General features: G+C 48.6%; 4 protein-coding genes across 4 annotated transcripts; 3 read left to right on the plus strand and 1 right to left on the minus strand.

The window, feature by feature from the left end:
- The first annotated feature begins 2,074 nt into the window (after positions 1-2,074).
- LOC146221819 (putative C-type lectin domain family 20 member A) lies at positions 2,075-4,771 on the plus strand. Its single transcript, XM_084692078.1, has 7 exons — positions 2,075-2,111; positions 2,272-2,631; positions 2,847-2,971; positions 3,181-3,385; positions 3,733-3,824; positions 4,057-4,162; positions 4,755-4,771. Exons 1-7 carry the CDS (start codon positions 2,075-2,077, stop codon positions 4,769-4,771), a joined length of 942 nt encoding a protein of 313 aa, XP_084548204.1.
- Positions 4,772-7,319: 2,548 nt separating this feature from the next.
- On the plus strand, positions 7,320-10,632 carry LOC146221820 (E3 ubiquitin-protein ligase TRIM39-like). Its single transcript, XM_084691530.1, has 7 exons — positions 7,320-7,907; positions 8,281-8,376; positions 8,498-8,731; positions 8,851-8,998; positions 9,101-9,127; positions 9,355-9,542; positions 9,710-10,632. Exons 1-7 carry the CDS (start codon positions 7,320-7,322, stop codon positions 10,127-10,129), a joined length of 1,701 nt encoding a protein of 566 aa, XP_084547656.1. The 3' UTR covers positions 10,130-10,632.
- Positions 10,633-10,673: 41 nt separating this feature from the next.
- Positions 10,674-13,741, plus strand: LOC146221821 (cerebellin-1). The gene is made up of 4 exons (XM_084691544.1): positions 10,674-10,749; positions 11,861-12,464; positions 12,626-12,745; positions 13,541-13,741. The coding sequence occupies exons 2-4, from the start codon at positions 12,153-12,155 to the stop codon at positions 13,736-13,738; spliced, it is 630 nt and encodes a 209-aa protein (XP_084547670.1). The 5' UTR covers positions 10,674-10,749; positions 11,861-12,152; the 3' UTR covers positions 13,739-13,741.
- A 364-nt stretch (positions 13,742-14,105) lies between these two features.
- Positions 14,106-18,731, minus strand: ripk3 (receptor-interacting serine-threonine kinase 3). The gene is made up of 13 exons (XM_084691538.1): positions 18,526-18,731; positions 18,096-18,259; positions 17,456-17,777; positions 17,125-17,273; positions 16,826-16,875; positions 16,434-16,589; positions 16,134-16,216; positions 15,757-15,823; positions 15,582-15,631; positions 15,283-15,334; positions 14,997-15,166; positions 14,858-14,906; positions 14,106-14,738 (listed from the first exon to the last, which is right to left on the minus strand). The coding sequence occupies exons 2-13, from the start codon at positions 18,254-18,256 to the stop codon at positions 14,557-14,559; spliced, it is 1,491 nt and encodes a 496-aa protein (XP_084547664.1). The 5' UTR covers positions 18,257-18,259; positions 18,526-18,731; the 3' UTR covers positions 14,106-14,556.
- Between the last annotated feature and the right edge of the window lie 236 nt (positions 18,732-18,967).

The following is an 18,967-nucleotide window of genomic DNA, read 5'->3' on the forward strand; positions in this document are numbered from 1 at the left end:
TGACAAGGAAGAGTGGATTAAAAAGCAGGTTTGGAAAAAGGTTTAGCAAAATTTAGATCTAGCTTTTATTTTCTCTCGCACCTTGTGTGGTTCCTCAAGTGTCCCCAATGATGAGAACAACTTCCTCATCCCGTGTTGGTTACAAGCACATAACCACTAGTTTGAATGTCGGTTCTGGAGGTTAGCAGGGTAACTGAGGATGCATGGGCGCTTGAACAGATGGAACAGTTGGCTGTAATGAATCGTACTGTAAAGAATCATACTGTAATGAATCATACTGTAATGAATCATACTGTAATGAATCATACTGTAAAGAATCATACTGTATGTTCTCTGTGGTCCATATTCTCAGGAATCATGTCGAACTACATCGTTTTTGTTCATTGTTGTATTTTGCATTTATGCCGTGTAGAGTATAGCTCAGTGGTTAGAGCACGACTCAGTATCAAGATATCGCAGGTTCACATGACACTTCGGATAAAAGCGTCTGCTAAATGAATTCACGATTATGCCGTAGTAGGCTATCGAGTTTCGAATATTTTCAAAAACATACAGGCCGTTAGGCTACAGAGAGCACAGGAGGTCATGCAGGCTTTGTTTGGCGATCAACGTCCTCGGATGTTCTCACAGGAGGGTAAACACCCCGAGTCAGGAGGTGCTTCTCTGATTTGTTATTCAAAATCCATCCGGAGCTTCTGTCTGTCTGCAGCCTCTGGGCTCCGAGGGAGGAAGTGTGTTAAGGGTCAGGGTTAAAGGGTCGCGCGACTGAAGAGTGTTTAGCCTCTAAGGACATCAGTTTGTCTCGAGAGACGTCGCAGTCCTATTTATGGGTGAAATTGATTGATCAGATTGTATGACAATTAAAATGGACAGGTTGCGGTAATACTGTAACTAGATGTGGTATCGAAATGAACTTAATTGGAATAAGGTAACAAATATTTGATTGACTGCAAATAAATCTGGATGGTTTATTGTGTGATGTACATTAGTAGGCCTAATTTATTTTGGGGAGCATAATATCACCCATGTCATTATTACATCAATTATTTTATTGTGAAGGTATTTGGTGCGTCATTCCTTTTTAAAATGTGCATTTGTTTCTTAGGAACCCTTGAGAAACATACTAACAAAATGCTGTGTCGTCTTAATAGCTACATTTTAGCATTAAAGAATAATTTAACAATTATTCAGTTTTATGAAATGCTAATCCACCACCATGATGGACATGCTGACTTGTGACAATGCTCTTGACTAGCATACAAAGGTTAACCTTGATAGGCCAGTCAAGCAAAGAGACTTTACTTACAGTTTGCATGGATAGGGGGAGAGGGATGAATGGAAAGAAAGAGAGAAAGAGAGTGAGAGAGCGAGGAGTGATCATAGTTCTGAGTACTTATATGTTATGTTATGCCATGTTGCTTTGTGTTGTCTTGTCCTAAGAATTTCAGTGCCCAGTCTGACCCTGTGTTGTTCTGTGCATCTGCCAATAAAATACTTGAACTTGAACTTAAACCTGATTAAAACAAAACTGACTAATGAGCATTGGAAAAAAAGAAGCCCAAAACAGCTATTTACATTCCAAATCAGCACAGACGTACATTACACCTTCGTTTAAGTGTGTTCACATCAGTGTTTATATATAAACGTATATTTCGTATACAAATATTTCTCTCTATAAATATGAATTTTACAAAGACAAAAACCACACATATATACTCCCTGGAACACAAGTTTTATTTTTACAAACCCCATTATTAGCCGTGTCCTACCTGGACAGGTGTGATGTTTTGCATGCAAGAGAGCGTGTTGACTCTTCCCCCCTTCACAGCAGCATAGAGAAGAGGAGCAGAAGAGGAGAAAGAACAGGAAAGACAAGAAGAGAATTTAAGAGAAGAGGATTTAAGAGAAAACTGTGTAAGAGGATGAATAATCTCACACATACACACTCTCAGATATGTTTTGTATAAGGTATTGTTATTTTCCCTCAATGGCGCGATTGTAAATCATTTTTCAATTGTTTTCGCCATCATGACTGTGAACCAGGAGGCTCAAGGAGGATCTACACAAACCTACCATGAAGCAGAAAGGGATTCAGTATTTTCTCATCTCAGGTAACTAACTATCTATCCATCCATCCACCCATCCACCCACTCATCCATCCACCCATCCATCAGCTTGTCTGTCTGTCTGCAGAGCGAAGAAATAGCTTTGACATAAAATGCCTCCAATAACAGCCTCCGACGCCAAACAAACATCCCCGTTTGTCCACAGGACTGTGTGCTCTCTGCTCGTGCCTTCCGCACGAGTACCACCTTGTCACTGAGCCCAAGACCTGGTCCGAGGCCCAGAGATACTGCAGAGACAGGCACACCGACCTGGCCACTGTGGAGAGCACGGCAGACACCGGGAGTCTTCTCTCCGCCCTGGGCCTCTCCTCCGACAGCAGGGCCTGGATCGGCCTGGTGATGGGAGGGGTTCCGAAGTGGAAGTGGTCCCTCTACCGGGAGGGTGATACCATTCTGTGGAGCACAGGGGAATTCCCTGGCTTTGAACACTGTGTTGTGTTGCACAGTGACGGAAAGGCACACAGCTACTATTGCGATGCCAGATTCCCCTCTGTTTGCTACAATGGTAAGCCAACCTGTTCCAAATCAACAGTTCTGTTCTAGAATCCTCTAGAAGCACATTCTAATTATTTTACAGATTGATTGAGTCAGCCTGGAGGTCCTTCATGGGCATGATTCCATTTGAAATTGTGTTAGCTATTACTGCAGGCAAGCTCAATCAAACCCAGACCCTAATTGTAATCACTGATTCTTTTCCATGTGTGTTCACCGGATCTGCAGAAGCCAGCAAGAGCTACACTCTAGTCTCAACAGTGATGTCGTGGTGGGAAGCCCAGCGTTACTGCAGGGATCACCACACAGACCTAGCCAGCGTCGCTAACGACGCTCAGCACAGTGCGGTTGTGGTAGGTCCCTCGTTCTCTGCTGGGTTCATTCTGTCACTTCCTGTAAGAAGTGTTTCATTTTGTTTCACATTATTTTGTTTCATGGCATTCGTTTTCCTGTTTTTAATCCCTGCATGTCAATCAATCATGGATCATCAGAGAATCCAACCAATTAAATACTCTGTCAATCAATTAACCAATTATTGACATTGTCAACCCATCAATCCCAGGATGCAGCGCAGGGTCACTATGTGTGGACGGGCCTGTTCAGAGACTCCTGGGCGTGGTCTAACCAGAGCACCTCCTCCTTCAGACAATGGGCGGAGCCTCAAGTCCTCGGGGAACCAAACACCTGCGCTGCCACGTCCGTGGTGCATTCTGGGAAATGGGAGCCGTGGCCCTGTTCCACCAGCCTTCCCTTTCTGTGTTACGGAGGTGAGTTCAGTTTCTGTGTTACGGAGGTGAGTTCAGTTTCTGTGTTACGGAGGTGAGTTCAGTTTCTGTGTTACGGAGGTGAGTTCAGTTTCTGTGTTACGGAGGTGAGTTCAGTTTCTGTGTTACGGAGGTGAGTTCAGTTTCTCCATTTCTTGTTGGGAGGCTGTGGCGTTGTCCCTCCTTTCGCACCAATTCGCTCTGAATGGAACACATTAGCTCACGTCATCAAGGTCCGTTAAAGAAAATTGTGATGCGATGCGTGACTCTGTGAGGAAGAGGAATGCAATATGTAAACTCCTCGATTTGACTTTCCAGTTGTTGTTTTATTGTTTGTTTGTTTGTTTTAGCCCCTCGAGGAAAACTGTTTCTCGGGAAGATGAAGATTCTCACAGATAGTGACCTGACCGACCATGTGGTTTCTGACCGTCTGTTACAACAGGTGAGAGAAAGATGTGTGTGTGTGTATGTGAGAGAGAGACAAAGACTTTTTCTGCTGCTTGTGGTTGGCTGCAGTATTTGCTTTTTGTATGGACCTAAAATGCAAAAGATTCAGTCCTCATTCTTAAACGTTGACTGTAACTTGAAAAGGGATAGCAAACAACCACTAAATCCCCTAGTGAAATATACACCGATACATAGTAAGATGGTGGCAAAGAGTGTCTTTCTTCTAGATGAACCAGATCATGGCGACCCATGGTCTGTCTGATTATAAACTGCGCTGTAGCGTTCAACCCAAGATATCCCTGGAAAAAGAGGAGGTGAAGAAGGAGGAGCCAGGTACCTTCACACTTGTTCCTCTCTGAAGTATGCTACTGATGTGGAAACACCATACTGTTGTAATTGTGAAGATGGGTAATGATTATGGATTTAATGAAACTTGTAATCACTTTTCTAGAATATGCTATTTTACCCGAAACCATATTAGCATAAGCTATATTATTGGAAACCAGATGCAAAGCTGTTGACTGATTATTGTTATCCCTAGACAATGGTCGAAGAAATAAAGGCCAAAATATGAAGATCTAAATAATTAGGGGCTGAGTGGGGGAAGACATTGTGTGCTTCCATAAAGAACCAGAAAGGCCCAGCTATAGCATATTTGTGGTGTTATGCCCAGGAGCCTAGTGCAGCTGGCTGTTCAAGGTCAGAGTGGGTCTACATTGAATTGTCTATGAAGGAAAGTACCTGTAATTTGAATCCCCTAGAACAAGGGACCAGTGGGTTAAGAATGCATAATGTCTATGTAACCAACAAGTACCATATGATCATACAATGGGGAGAAGACTATACAAGTGAAACAGACCAGGCCTCAGTGTGTGTCTCTGAGCTGAGTGACTCCTGATGTGGTCTGTCTGTGGTGTGTCTGCAGGTTTCTGTGGGGCTTGAGGTCTTAAAGGCTCCCTGGTCCCCCACGCTCCTGACCATCCAGACGGTGGGGATGGTTGTGATGACGATGGTTGTGATGGCGATGGTTGTGATGGTGATGTCTACGGAAGTGATGTTGTGATGACGGTGGTGATGAATATGATGATGAGGATGACACTGTTGTGATTATGGTGTGACTAAAGATGATGGCTTTAATGGCCCTGTCATTATTGTGATGATTATGATCAGGAGACATCACTGCATTAGCATCAGAATCCTAACCGTAACCCTGTAACCCATAAACACATCTGTTATTACATTTATAGCACTGTTTTAATGGAAAAACTTGTTTTAACACATTTCTTAACAGATTTTGTCTTATTTTATGGTTTAACTTAAAAGTTAAACCTGTTAAACTACTCTGCCCCCCCCCCCCCCCCCAGAATGTAGACCAGAGGTTATGAAATGTTCTCACGTAGTGAAACCTTGTGTGTTACTACTTCTCATCCCTCTCTTTCTGCAAAATAACGCTCCCCCCTTCTCCCTCTCCCATCCCCTCCTCTCTGTCCCCCCCCATCCCCTCCTCTCTGTCCCCTCCTCTCTCCCTCCCTCATCCCCACCCTCTCCCTCCCTTATCCCCTCCCTCCCTCATCCCCACCCTCTCCCTCCCCCATCCCCTCCTCTCTCTCTCCCTCATCCCCACCCTCTCCCTCCCCCATCCCCTCCTCTCTCTCCCTCCCTCATCCCCTCCTCTCTCTCCCTCCCTCATCCCCTCCTCTCTCTCTCTCCCTCATCCCCTCCTCTCTCTCTCCCTCATCCCCTCCTCTCTCCCTCCCTCTTCCCCTCCACTCTCTCCCTCCCTCATCCCCTCCTCTCTCCCTCCCTCATCCCCTCCTCTCTCCCTCCCTCATCCCCTCCTCTCTCCCTCCCTCATCCCCTCCTCTCTCCCTCCCTCATCCCCTCCTCTCTCTGTCCTCCAGGGGACCTATGTTCACACCCCCTGAAACCCTGAAGTGTAGTACACTCCCTTTATGTTCAGACTTCCCGTTCATTGTTCATGTTCAAAATCGGAACAAACATGAGTCATCTGAATGTCCCAGTCTGCAGAACAATATAACAAATGTACAAATCAGTCACCTTGGTGACACATTCTGGAATTTCAAACCAGACAGAAGCTTTTCTCAGACAACAATGAATCGGGGCCTCCATAACTGTCTCATCGCTTTATCCTAGTCCACAGTCGTGTTTATGCAACTACTTATTAATAAAACGATCAGGCTCACTCTGAGGTGAAATTCATATGTGAAACATCACTTGGTTTACTTGAGGTTTTGCACTCAATGTATACATGTGCATGGCGAATAACCAATAGGAGAACAATGCATAGTGGATAGGGGAGTGCTTACACATCAAATAAATAGATCCTTATTAAACACTGCATCCATCAATCAAGATGCAGCTAAAGTGGTTGTTAAAAAGGGTTAGGAATCATAGTTGCTGGGATTTTGTGTTTTTTATTTACTCTTTAAGGCTGAGGGGAGGAGAGGTTTGGAAGGCGGCCAACATACATTTAGCCTCGGGCCTCTGAATGGCAACAACCAGTCCTTTGGACAAAGGGGCATACCAGAAAACAATGGCTGAGGATGAAGCAACTGGTTTAGTCACACATGTTTCATTGTACCTGATGCAGGTGAATTGTCATCATGCTAACTCCACCCCCAAACACCCCCGCTAACTCCTGCTAACTCCACCCCCCCAAACCCCTTCCACATTACAAACCCTCAACTGAGTCACAACAGGCATCTATTCAACACACCTGTGCAGAAAACCTAGTTTGTGATCGCGTTTGCAGCACTTCAACAGGTGAGTTCCTCATCTTTTTAAACCAGTAAAATAACCTGTGCACCTAGCCGGCAAGAACCGAGCCTGTTCCGGAGACGCATTCGATCCTGTGCAAACTGTGATGTGCTGCTGGGCTCTTGCCTGACACTGTGACCCTGTGCAACAGCAAATCTGTCAGATGTCATTACTAATTATTTAACTTTAGCTGGCTATTACGTTGCTACATAACACATGATTTGATGTTGGCGGAGCTGCAGTGTCTAGACAGTTGAGCTACAGTGTCTAGAATGTTGTTTTTTATCATTGTTGATTTCGTTTTTTAACTATGCCCTGTAAGGTGACCTTGGGTGCTTTGAAAGGCGCCCTCAAATAAAATGAATTATTATTATTAGACGTTGCCCTTGCCCCATCCCTGCCAGCTAAACAGCATTCCTGAGCGGTAGAAGGCTGAAACGAAACTTAGTGTGCCTCGTTTAATCAGTAACCAAACTAAATCTGAAGTCAGGACAGAGAGGAATTGTCTTTGTTTTGTGCACCAACGACATCATTTGTCATGACCCTCTCAGTAGTGACCAACACATGCACGTTCTGTACACCGTGGGTTATTTCGTACAATAACGGCTTAGTAAATAGATACATGTACATATTTCATTTTCATTTCAGTAAATAGTTATTTCAGTTATGGAACGATCATACTGCATTCCTCAACTCCCCAGCACCAGCACCCATGGCTCCCCCTGCCCTGTCGGAGGACCAGTTCCGTTGCTGCATCTGCCTGGACGTCTTCACTGACCCCGTCTCCATCCCCTGCGGCCACAACTTCTGCCTGGCCTGCATCAACCGCTTCTGGGACGTGCAGAACCGGAGTCAGTGTCCCCTGTGCAAGGAGAGCTTCCAGCGTCGCCCGGAGCTCCGCGTCAACCGGGGCTTCGCCGACATCGTCGAACACTTCAAGAGGTCGCTGAACGAGCGCGAGGCCGACGACGACGTTGCGGCGGCCGAGAGCGTTCCCCCGGGTGCCGTCGCCTGTGACGCGTGCCCCGGGGGAAACGCCCAGGCTGTGAGGTCGTGTCTGGAGTGTCGGGCGTCCTACTGCCAGGCTCACCTGGAGCCCCATCGGAGGGACCCGGCCCTGCGGGAACACAGGCTGGGCGAGCCGGTCTCCTTCCCCCCGCGGGGGCTGTGCCGCCAGCATAGCCTCCCCCTGCTGCTGTTCTGCAGGGTGGACCAGACCGCCCTCTGTGTGAGGTGCACGGAGACGGAGCACCGGGCCCACGGCGCTGTCCCTGTGGAGAGGGCGAGCCACAACATGAGGGTAGGGCAGGCTTGGTACTTTTTTTTCCGTTTTTTGACATGTACATTTAGTCGTTTAGCAGACGCTCTTATCCAGAGCGACTTACAGTAATTACAGGGACATTGCCCCCCCCCCCCTCGAGGCAAGTGGGTTGAAGTGCCTTGCCCAAGGACACAACGTCATATGGCACTGCCGTGAATAGAACCGGCAACCTAATGATTAATAGCCCGATTCCCTAACCGCTCAGCCATCTGACTCCCGACTCTTTTTTGCTTTCCCTCAGCTGTCACCTGAAGTGACGCGGAGGCGGAGCTTACTGTTGTCCTTGGAAGATTGGAATGTGGGGATCTAACAGTGGACGGGTTTGTTTTTCTGTCGTTCTGCTCCTGAACAGATACACGTGGACAGGATTGAGGCAGAGGTGCAGAAGATGATCCAGACCAGACAGAAGAAGGTGGAGGAGATCCAGCACTCGGTGGAGATCAGCAGGGTGAGTCGCGCATCCCGAAAATCTCGATCGTTGCTGGACCACAATTCCGCTGAGTGACAAACATCTCCCAAAAAAACATGAACGTGTCTGAATATTTGCTTCCCCGTGTTGCCACTCGCAGAGAAGTGCTGAGAAAGAGATAAAAGTGAGAGTTCAGTTGCTGAATGAACTGGTCAGCTCCATCGAGCAAAGCCAGGCTGGAATGGTGGAGGATATCCAGGTCAAACAGGCCGCGACTGAGAGGAGAGCCGAAGGCCTCGTTCAAGATCTGGAACGGGAGATCTCTGAGCTCCAGTGGAGGAGAGCCGAGCTGGAGCAGCTCTCACACACCGACGACCCCCTGCTCCTCCTAGAGGTCAGCCCCTTCCTCACCTCTCGAGTCCCATCGATTGACCGTACGATGTGGCAACTGTGATTCTCCACGATTCTTTTTCTCACTGTGCTTTCTTTCTGGGTGGTGGTCGTCTGTCTTAGAGCTTCCCCTCTCTGGCCTCCCTTCCTCCCACCAAGGACTGGTCTGAGGTCAGCGTGCACTCTGACCTGTGTGTGGGTACCATACGGAAAGCCATGTCCAAGCTGGCAAACATCTGCCAGAAACTGGAGAGGGATTTGTCCAACATTGGTTTGTACTGTTCCGCTGTAAATATAATCGATGACACAGTGAAGGGGAAAGGGGTAAAGAGGAGGGATTGACTGCTAACACTTCTGCATTCACCTTTTTCAGAGCTACGGAGGGCCCAGCAGTATGCAGGTGTGTTCCTACAGCGCCGCCACATCGATTCTTGATCTCTTCTCGGTCTCAAACCGTTTACCAAACACACGTTCATGGATGGGGTGGGGGGGGGGGGGGGGTGAAAACTATCGTTTAAACGTGGTGTGTTCTGTTTCCTGTCGACCCGCTTGCGTGATAGCGGTCTAATCTCTGCGTCCATTCAACTGCATCTCTCCTCTCCTCTCACCCCCCCACTCCCCTCCCAGTGGACGTGACTCTGGACCCAGCCACAGCAGCTGCCTGGCTGGTTCTGTCAGCAGACGGAAAGAAGGTGAGTCTGAGCCAGCAGAAGAAGCAGGTGAAGGTCCGGGACAGCCCACTGAGGTTCGACTCCTGCGTCTGCGTGCTGGGCAAGCAAGGGTCTGCCACCGGGAGGCGCTACTGGGTGATCCAGGCGAGTTCTGCGTCGGAATGGAATGATTCAAGTCATACGTAGTGATTGGTTAATTGGCTGAGTAACGATTTGTTGATTGGTTGCTTGATTTCAGGTATCAAATAAATGAATGAAGTATAATTAGAAGTGTACAATGAAGTGATTGAATGAATTTCCCTCCCTCCCAGGTGGGCAACAAGACAGACTGGGATGTGGGCGTGGCCCTGGAATCTATCAACAGGAAGGGGAGTGTCCTGGTTCGACCTGATCAGGGTTTCTGGGCGCTGTGTCGGCGGAAAGGCGGGGACCTATATGCTTGCACGGGATCCCCCACCCCCCCTTGCCTGAAGGACAAGCCCCAGAAGGTGGGGGTGTTTGTGGACTACGACGAGGGGCTGGTGTCCTTCTACGACGTGGAGGCCAGGGCTCACATCTACTCCTACGACGACTGCTCCTTCAGGGGGGAGAAGCTCCACCCCTACCTCAACCCATGTCTCCATCACAACGGGAGGAACATCGCCCCGTTGGTCATCTGTGACGTGAAGGGGGCAGGGTTTGTGCAGGAAGTGTCCACCGAGACCCTCCTGCCCCTTCAGTCTGTCCTGTGACCCAGCTGCCGATCACTCGTTTGTCCCGCCTCTATCCTGTACTGACACAATGCTCCTTGGTGCCTTTGCTCATGAAGGAGACCCTGAAAGACCCTGAAATAAGGAGGGATCCGATTCTGTTTCAGGGATAAAAGCTTGAAGGTGGAGAGAGCAGGGGGAGGGAAGGAGAGCGGTCGGGCGTGGCCGCTGGTGATGTGAACACGAGTCTGCTGGAACAGACTGGTTCCCTCAAGAAAGAGAGAGAGAGAGAGGAGAGGAGAGGAAAGGAGAGGGAGAGAGAACAGGATCCAGAGGGGTAGAGAGTAGGGGGGAGAGTTTCAGAGAGAGAGAGGGAGAGGGAAAGAGAGGGGAGGTACTGTATAAAAAGGAGAGAGAAGGAGAGAGAGACATTTTTTGAGCGTAAGGGAAAGAGAGAACGTAGGAGGGGCAAAGAGAGAGAGACAGAGAGAGAGAGAGAGAGAGAGAGAGAGAGAGAGAGAGAGAGAGAGAGAGAGAGAGAGAGAGAGAAAGAAAGAGAGAGAGAGAGAGAGAGAGTATTTAAGTATTAAAAGGGAAAAATGCCCTCAGGGACACACCAACTTCTCCATTGTTAAATATAAATAAGGAAACACTTGTAAAAGGTAAGCATATATTGATGCTCTTTAAATGTAGCCGGATGTTGACAGTTGTGATTGCACGTTTTTTTAAAGTCTGCATTATCCAAGGTGAATGTTTTGTCAAAGATGTGGCCAATGCTCTATGACTTGTCTAGTGTATGTCTGATTCAACAAATTGTTGCAATATTTGTTTTACTAACTGTCTGTTTTAAACAAATTAATAAAGAAAAACCCATTTGTATGTCCTTTGTTGATAGTGGAGTGAATTTAAGTATTTTTTCCCCCAAAACAATAATTTATTAAACAGGTAGTTTAAACCAATGGAATAAGTCTGTAGACTTTACCTGTATAATAATATATTTATGTATGCCATAACTGGCATGGAGATTTGTGCATGATTTCATTATGCATGAATATATGTTTTTGCTCAACGGTGTGTGTGTGTGATTGTGAGTGTGTGCGCATACCTTTTGTGTCTCTGTGTGCGTGTGTGTGCGAGTGTGTGTGCGTGTGTGTGTGTGTGTGTGGGTATGTGTGTGTGCGTGTGTGTGCGTGTGTGTGTGTGTGTGTGTGTGTGTGCGTGTGCGTGCGTGTGTGTGTGTGTGTGTGTGTGAAGGAATGTGAGCACAGAAAAAGAGTGTTCATGTACAGATGGTGTCTCAGTGGGTTGATACAGTTCTTACCACCCATACTGTGTCCAGCTGGCCTTCATCATCCTCTCCCTCCATCCTTCTCTACTTCCATCCTCCTCTCCCTCCATCCTTCTCTACTTCCATCCTTCTCTACCTCCATCCTTTTCTCAATTCCTTCCAAGGCCACTAGCTCATAACTTCTTCATCCTCTCTGTGCACCCTTATTGTTTTTCAGCCACACAAAGTGAATATTGCTAAGTTTAGTCTCTCTCTCTCTCTCTCTCTCTCTCTCTCTCTCTCTCTCTCTGTCTCTCTCTCTCTCTCTCTCTCTCTCTCTCTCTCTCTCTCTCTCTCTCTCTCTCTCTCTCTCTCTCTCTCTCTCTCTCTCTCTCTCTCTCTCTCTCTCTCTCTCTCTCTCTCTCTCTCTCTCTCTCTCTCTCTCTCTCTCTCTCTCTCTCTCTCTCTCTCTCTTTCTTTCTCTCCCCTACTGTATGCCAGTACAGGACAAATCTGAACACTACAGAACACTCAAACACCGGGCTCTCAGCCAATGGAATGATCGTGTTGGCATCACCTGACGCTCGGAGAAGGCCTCGGGTTCAGAGCTAACTGCAGATTGGCTGAGGAACGACATGTACTTCGAGTTTCTGCGCGACCCCTGTGGATCATAGAATTCTCTCCAGGTTACGGCTGTGCGTCCATTTTGTGCTTTTTGCCCGAAAAGGACAAACCTGAAAAGACGTGGTCTTGGTGGAGGTCAGGGGGGTCAGCAAAACTACTCATCCAATCAGAGCAATGCCTCGAGGTCTTCACTATTCCCAGACCCTCCCTAAAATGGCTTCTGGCCCCGCGCTTTTTCTTGGACTTGTCATGCTTCTCCAATGGGGGCCCTTGGGGGTCAGGGGTCAGAACGACACAGAGCCAATTGTATTAGAGGGGAAGTGTCTAGTGGTGTGTGACTCCACCCCCTCCTCTGAGCCGTCCGGTAACGCTCTGGGCATGTCCGTACGCTCCGGCACTGGACGAGTGGCGTTCTCCGCGATCCGCAACACCAACCACGAACCTTCAGAGATGAGCAACCGCACAATGACCATCTACTTCGACCAGGTGTGTGTGTCTGTGTATATGTCTGTGCCTGTGTGTGTGTGTCTATGTGTCTATGTGTATGTGTGTGTCTATGTGTTTGTGTCTGTGTGTTAGCTAGCTCATAGCCACTTGTTCTCCTGGTCACTATGACACTCCTGGCCCCTGACCTCTCTCTCTCTCAGATTCTTGTGAACGTAGGCAGCCATTTTGACCCGGCACGGAGCGTCTTTGTGGCTCCCAGAAAAGGCGTTTACAGTTTCTGCTTCCATGTGGTCAAGGTCTATAACCGTCAGACGATACAGGTGACCGGGTGCCTGTTACCTCTCCTGATATCCCCTACACTCACCCATCTCTCTCTTGCTTTCTCTCTCTCTCTCCCGCCCACTCTCTCTCTCTCCCTCTCTCTCGCTCTCCAACTCCTTCTGACTTGGTGTCTCTCTCTTCATCTCCTCTCTTTCTCTCTCTGCGTATTTCTCTCTCACTCCCTCCATCTCACACCCTCCTCTCTCTCACTCCCTCCATCTCTCTCCCTCCTCTCTCTCACTCCCTCCATCTCTCTCCCTCCTTTTCTCTCTCACTCTCTCTGTCTCTCTCTCTGTCTCTCCCTCCATCTCTCTCCCTCCTTCTCTCTTCCTCTCTCTGTCTCTTCCTCCTTCTCTCTCTCACTCTCTCTGTCTCTCTCTCTGTCTCTCCCTCCATCTCTCTCCCTCCTTCTCTCTCTCACTCTCTGTCTATCCCTCCTCCTCTCTCTCACTCCTTCTGTCTCTCCCTCCTCTCTCTCACTCCCTCCATCTCTCTCCCTTCTCTCTCTCACTCTCTCTGTCTCTCCCTTCTTCTCTCTCACTCCGTCCATCTCTCTCCCTCCTTCTCTCTCTCACTCCCTCCGTCTCCCTCCCTCCTTCTCTCTCTCACTCTCTCTGTCTCTCCCTCCATCTCTCTCCCTCCTTCTCTCTCTCACTCTCTCCGTCTCTCCCTCCATCTCTCTCCCTCCTTCTCTCTCTCACTCCCTCCGTCTCTCTCCCTCCTTCTCTCTCTCACTCCCTCCATCTCTCTCCCTCCTCTCTCTCACTCTCTCTGTCTCTCCCTCCGTCCCTCAGGTGAGCCTGGTGCTGAACGGTTGGCCGGTCATCTCGGCGTTCGCAGGTGACCAGGACGTGACCCGGGAGGCCGCCACCAACGCCGGGCTGATTACCATGGAGAGAGGAGACAAGGCCTCTCTCAAGCTGGAGAGAGGAAATCTGATGGGGGGATGGAAGTACTCCACCTTCTCCGGCTTCCTGGTGTTCCCCTTGTAGGGATGGAGCGAGGGAGGGTGGGGGAGAGAGGGGGACTGGAGGGTGGGAGAAGGGGGGTGGAGGAAGAAGGGGGATGGTGGGTGGGTGGGGGGGTAGTGGAGGGATGGAGAGATGGTGGTGAGGGAGGGAGTGGGGGAAAGGAGGGAGGGGTGGGGAGAGAGTGGGGGTGAGGGAGAGAGGGGGAACGGAGGGAGAGAGAGACGTGTGGAAGAGGGATTGAGCAGAAGGGAGATGTGGGAGGGATGAAGGAGAGACCTATAGGGGGTGGACATAGTCTACATTCAGCCACTCCTGGTCCTGGTCCCTGCTGATGATAGGGGGATCGGAGGGAAGAGAGGGGAGAGGTGGAACAGAGAAAGAGAGAGGCGTAGAGACAGACAATGTTTATTACAAATCACTGCTTGCATATTCCATGTTTCGTAGACTGTTTAGCTTTTATGCATGTAACGCTTAAAACGAATGCTCAACAACAAAATAAAAACAAACAAAACGAAAGAAAAAAAAAAAAATGCTGTGGTGTCGTTCATTCCACCCGCCGTTCTCTTCCGAGAGTCCCGAGAGAGCGAGAGGAGGATTCTGGGTAAAGTGTTGGTTCTGCGACAGGGAGCGTCCGGTAACAGATGGAGCGTTGGCGAGTGCCCGGAGTGTTCCGCGCCAGGTCCCCGTGGCGACCGCTCTGCACACTGTCACAACCGATTTGTCAGCAAGCTCCGGTTGCCGACACCGCGCTTGGGGCGGGAGGAGGGGGTAGAGGGGGGGGCAAATGAGAAAATCGAAGAATCAAAGAATTACAAAAGAAGGAGAAGCAGGACGGGTGTTCAAGGCCGGTCCTTGGGTTGCGCAGGCTGCTCTGCCGGGAGGTGAACACTAGAGGGCGCTGTGGGGTTTCGGTGCCTTTGTCTCTGCCGCTGAACGCCAGCTGGGGCAGCTGGGTGGGATACGTTCATGACGTTGTTGTGGCCGATCTGTACCCAGTTCACATGGCTCATGGTGATGGACCCTGGTGATTTCCAGGGATTAGGAGGGGAACATGAGGAAGATAAGTCAAAGATTAGCAGGGATGCACAGAACTAGCCAAATGTGAGAGAAGAAATATTTGTCGTTTTTTTTTTTTTTTACCAGACGCACCACCTGTCCTGGGCACCTCTACAGGAGTCGAATTCCATCTCTGTGGAGAACACAGAAAAAGAGACAATCCTTATCATTACATGACATTCATTCATTCATAACATGAGAACTAGTGGAGAGACTAACTCACCTGGTACTGGTGGGCTTGCTTGCTGCCTGTGTTCTGTAGACGGTTCGGCAGGGGAGAGGGTGTCACCTGCACAGGATTGGACACACACGGCTGCGGGGATGGTTCACGATTAGCCTCAAAGGGGGCGGGAGCTGCAGGCGAGGATTTGACTGGTTGACGCTGCTGCCTGTCTGTAAAGGGGGAAACGGTGTGGTGAGTGTTGTCTAGCAACGAGAAGTCCCTTCCAGTTTCCCCTTTGACTTTGGTGGCATCGAAGCAAAACGTTTGACATAACTTCCTGCCTCACCTTGGTAGAGCTGTCTGTTTTGCTCTTTTGAGGTCAAACCACTGGCTGTTTCCTGCAACAAAAAATAAATACAAATTGTGGCACATCAACATTCAGCTGCTCAGAGTGCTCAGGGTGTTGAATAAAAACCATGGCGACGTGTCTCTGTCTGACTACAGAGAGGACATTACTGACTAATGAGATCCCAGATTAGACACTTCCCTCGATCAATGCCCCTTTGGCTTGAAGAGTGATGTCAGGCCATATTCGTTGATTAAATGAATACAGCTCATCGTGTTCCTCTGTGGCCTTACTCTTACCTGTTTGGGGGAGGGTCCAGTCTTCACGTGGTGTGAAGGTTTGGGGCTTCCTGTTGAAGGTCCGGAAAATGAGAAGGACAATGTAAGATCTCCTGACTTGAAAGATGTATGGGATGCTGGATTTATTGTCCTTTTCTATCAAAACAGCGTGGTGTATACATGGGTATTACCACACCTGGTGGCTTTGGGGAGTCAGAAAGTTGGAGATCTGCAACAATTTGTTCTATCTTAGTAGGCGAGTCCTGAGAGAGAGAGAGAGAGAGAGAGAGAGAGAGAGAGAGAGAGAGAGAGAGAGAGAGAGAGAGAGAGAGAGAGAGAGAGAGAGAGAGAGAGAGAGAGAGAGAGAGAGAAGAGAGAGAGAGAGAGAGAGAGAGAGAGAGAGAGAGAGAGAGAGAGAGAGAGAGAGAGAGAGAGAGAGAGAGAGAGAGAGAGAGAGAGAGAGAGAGCAACACAGCAAAAGGAAGATTTGCAGCACAAAGGGTGCGATTCTTTGTTAACGTATTAGGCTGAGATGCACTACAGGAAGCATGGATTTATTGGCCAGTTCATTACCAACTCATTCTGGACTTGAAGGACAGCCCTGCAGATCCCCTGCTTGTGTTGTTGAAATAGACCCTCCGTCACAACCACACAATCTGAACACAACACAAGACAAAGGAAGGAACAGTAGTCACAAAACAAAACGAGGTGACATGCTACATATCACACATGTCACGTGTCACAAAAACAAATTATGTAGCCACGCCCACTTCAGTTCCACTCTGTTCTATTCAGTTCCAGTGGGCAGCGAGAAGACAAACGTTGACCCAGCCAGACGATGTGATAACCACCCCCTAGAGGCCTTGGTCTTACCCAGGAACTGGGGTCTCTTCAGAGGGTCTGTGTCCCAGCACGTCTTCATGAGCTCCACCAGATTCCCCAGCCCCGGTGCCTGTTTTGGGTCTACCGTCTCCAGGCAGGGCCTGTCCCCCTGGGGGATGCGGAACTTCACCACGCTGCGCAGGGCGTCTAAAGAGGAGGAAGGAGGGTAAGGGTTAGAGAAGGAACAGGATGAGGGGGAGAGGGAGGAGGAAGAGCAAGGAGTGGTGGGAGAGAGGGGGGGAAAGGGGAAGAGAAACAGAGAGAGGAAAGGAAGAGGAGTCAACAGTTGAGAAAGAGGCTGTGTGTGTGTGTGTGTGTGTGTGTGTGTGTGTGTGTGTGTGTGTGTGTGTGTTAGTGAATGTGTGTACTGACTAGTCACTTACTAGAATATGGCTGTTCACCAGTGATAATGGACCACAGAAGAATACCATAGCTAGAGAGAGAGAGAGACAGAGAGAGAGAGAGAGAGAGAGAGAGAGAGAGAGAGAGAGAGAGAGAGAGAGAGAGAGAGAGAGAGAGAGAGAGAGAGAGAGAGAGAGAGAGAGAGAGAGAGAGAGAGAGAGAGAGAGAGAGAGAGAGAAAGGGAGGGAGAGACACACAATCACATTTGCTTCTAAAATAAAATAAAAGACAGTTTTGCATGTTGAAGATTGTTTTGGAAAAGGTTAGATCAGTGATGTACCTGTATATGTCGGATGCTTTGGTGGGTTTATAGGACAATTTGAAAGCCTCAGGGGGCATATAATTAATTGTACCCCCCTCCTCCCAATCATTCTTTTCGGTCTCCTTGGAAACACTGTGGTACACCTTCGCCAAGCCAAAATCTGCTAACTGTCCAGAGAAAGAGGGATATGGAGGGATGGAAAGAGAGATAGATGAAAGAAGCGAAAGAGAGACTTGTGTCTGTACATAAGCAATAATACTGTAATAATATCTCAATAATCAGGCACTGATTTTACAACAGAATCAGCCTCCTGCAGAGGCCTAGCGTGAACCGGGAGCCTGGGCCTTGCCTTGACTGTGAGGCCGTCATCCAGAAGCACGTTGCTGGGCTTCAGATCCAAGTGCAGCAGAGGTTTGGGGAGGTGGTGGAGGAAGTTCATGCCGAGGGCGATCTGGTGGGCCATACGGAAGACCAGGGGCCAAGGTGGGGGGCAAGAGAGCTTATCCTGGAGGTCCGCCAGGGATCCCCTCTCTATGAACTCCATGACCACACCCAGCTGGGTGGAGGAGCTGGAGGGAGGACAGCCCTGAAACACCCCCATAACCCTCAGCACATAAGGACTGTTCCCCTGCCGCATGAGGTCTGCCTCTCTTAACAGGAGGGTCGGAGAGCTGGAGGAGGGGGGAAGGGGGAAGTGGAAGGGGAGGGGGAGGAGAAGAGAGGAAAGGAGAGGAGAGGAGAGGAGAGGAGAGGAGAGGAGAGGAGAGGAGAGGAGAGGAGAGGAGAGGGGAGGGGAGGAAAGGAGAGGAGAGGAAAGGGGAGCGGAGGAGAAGAGAGAGTTTACAGTACGTGTGTATACATGTGTTTAGGCAGCACAGTTTTACTGTAAGATGACAAACATTTGCTAGCATGTCTTATGCTAGTGTACACTACAAAGTTCAATGGCCACAAAGAACACTTGAACTGAACCCTTGTACACCCAAACTTACCCGTTGCCTTGGTGCAAAAGTTTGATAGCCACATCCATCCCTAATTGCTTGTGTCTGGCCTTGTAGATTTGGCCAAAGCCACCAGAACCAATCAACTGCCAGCTTTGCAGACTGTGATCAGAAACCACCACAGTAGATGGACCACAGGTCAAGTCCATCATTTACTAAATACGGGGGGAGAGAGTGTGTAAGAGAGATAGTGTGTAAAAGAGAGAGAGAGAGAGAGAGAGAGAGAGAGAGAGAGAGAGAGAGAGAGAGCACAGGATCAAATATCAGAAAATGTAAGAGATTATCGATTATTCTATCCCAGAAATGAATCCCTTTCTCTCTCTATCATACTTGCTGTTTTATTTGCTCTTCGACCGACTTCCCCAATTAAAATATTAAACAAGATCAGTTCGCTGTAGGATATTGCGGAAATTAGACTTACCGGTGTATTTAACATAGAGGTTACTACTACTAGCCTAGGCTACGACAGCTCGTCCCCAAGACCAAAACTAAAACGACGCACACAAACTCATTAAAAAATTGTCTGTAAAAAAAACAGTATAATCTTCATAAGATCATCGTGTCGAACCGAAAACAAGAAGTGGCATTCTATTGCTATAAAGTTCTACGTCGAAACTTCAGATAGAAATTACGCGCAGGCGGCAACTGCGTTGACAGAACGTCACGAGCACGCGCGTTTACAGAAGGACACTGCACCTGGATATCACTGTCCAGCCTCATCCATAACTTCATCAGGGTGTGCATTGAAACATTTTAATGAAGTTTGAAGGGAAAAGTCAATGTACTCTGTCAATCTGGCATCAAATACTGACTCATAGGACAATTGTGATTTTTGTACATAATTTTTTATACATTATTTTGAA

This window comes from Hypomesus nipponensis, chromosome 25, assembly GCF_054491055.1.
Source record: "Hypomesus nipponensis isolate SF chromosome 25, ASM5449105v1, whole genome shotgun sequence".
Taxonomy (NCBI): Eukaryota; Metazoa; Chordata; class Actinopteri; order Osmeriformes; family Osmeridae; genus Hypomesus; species Hypomesus nipponensis.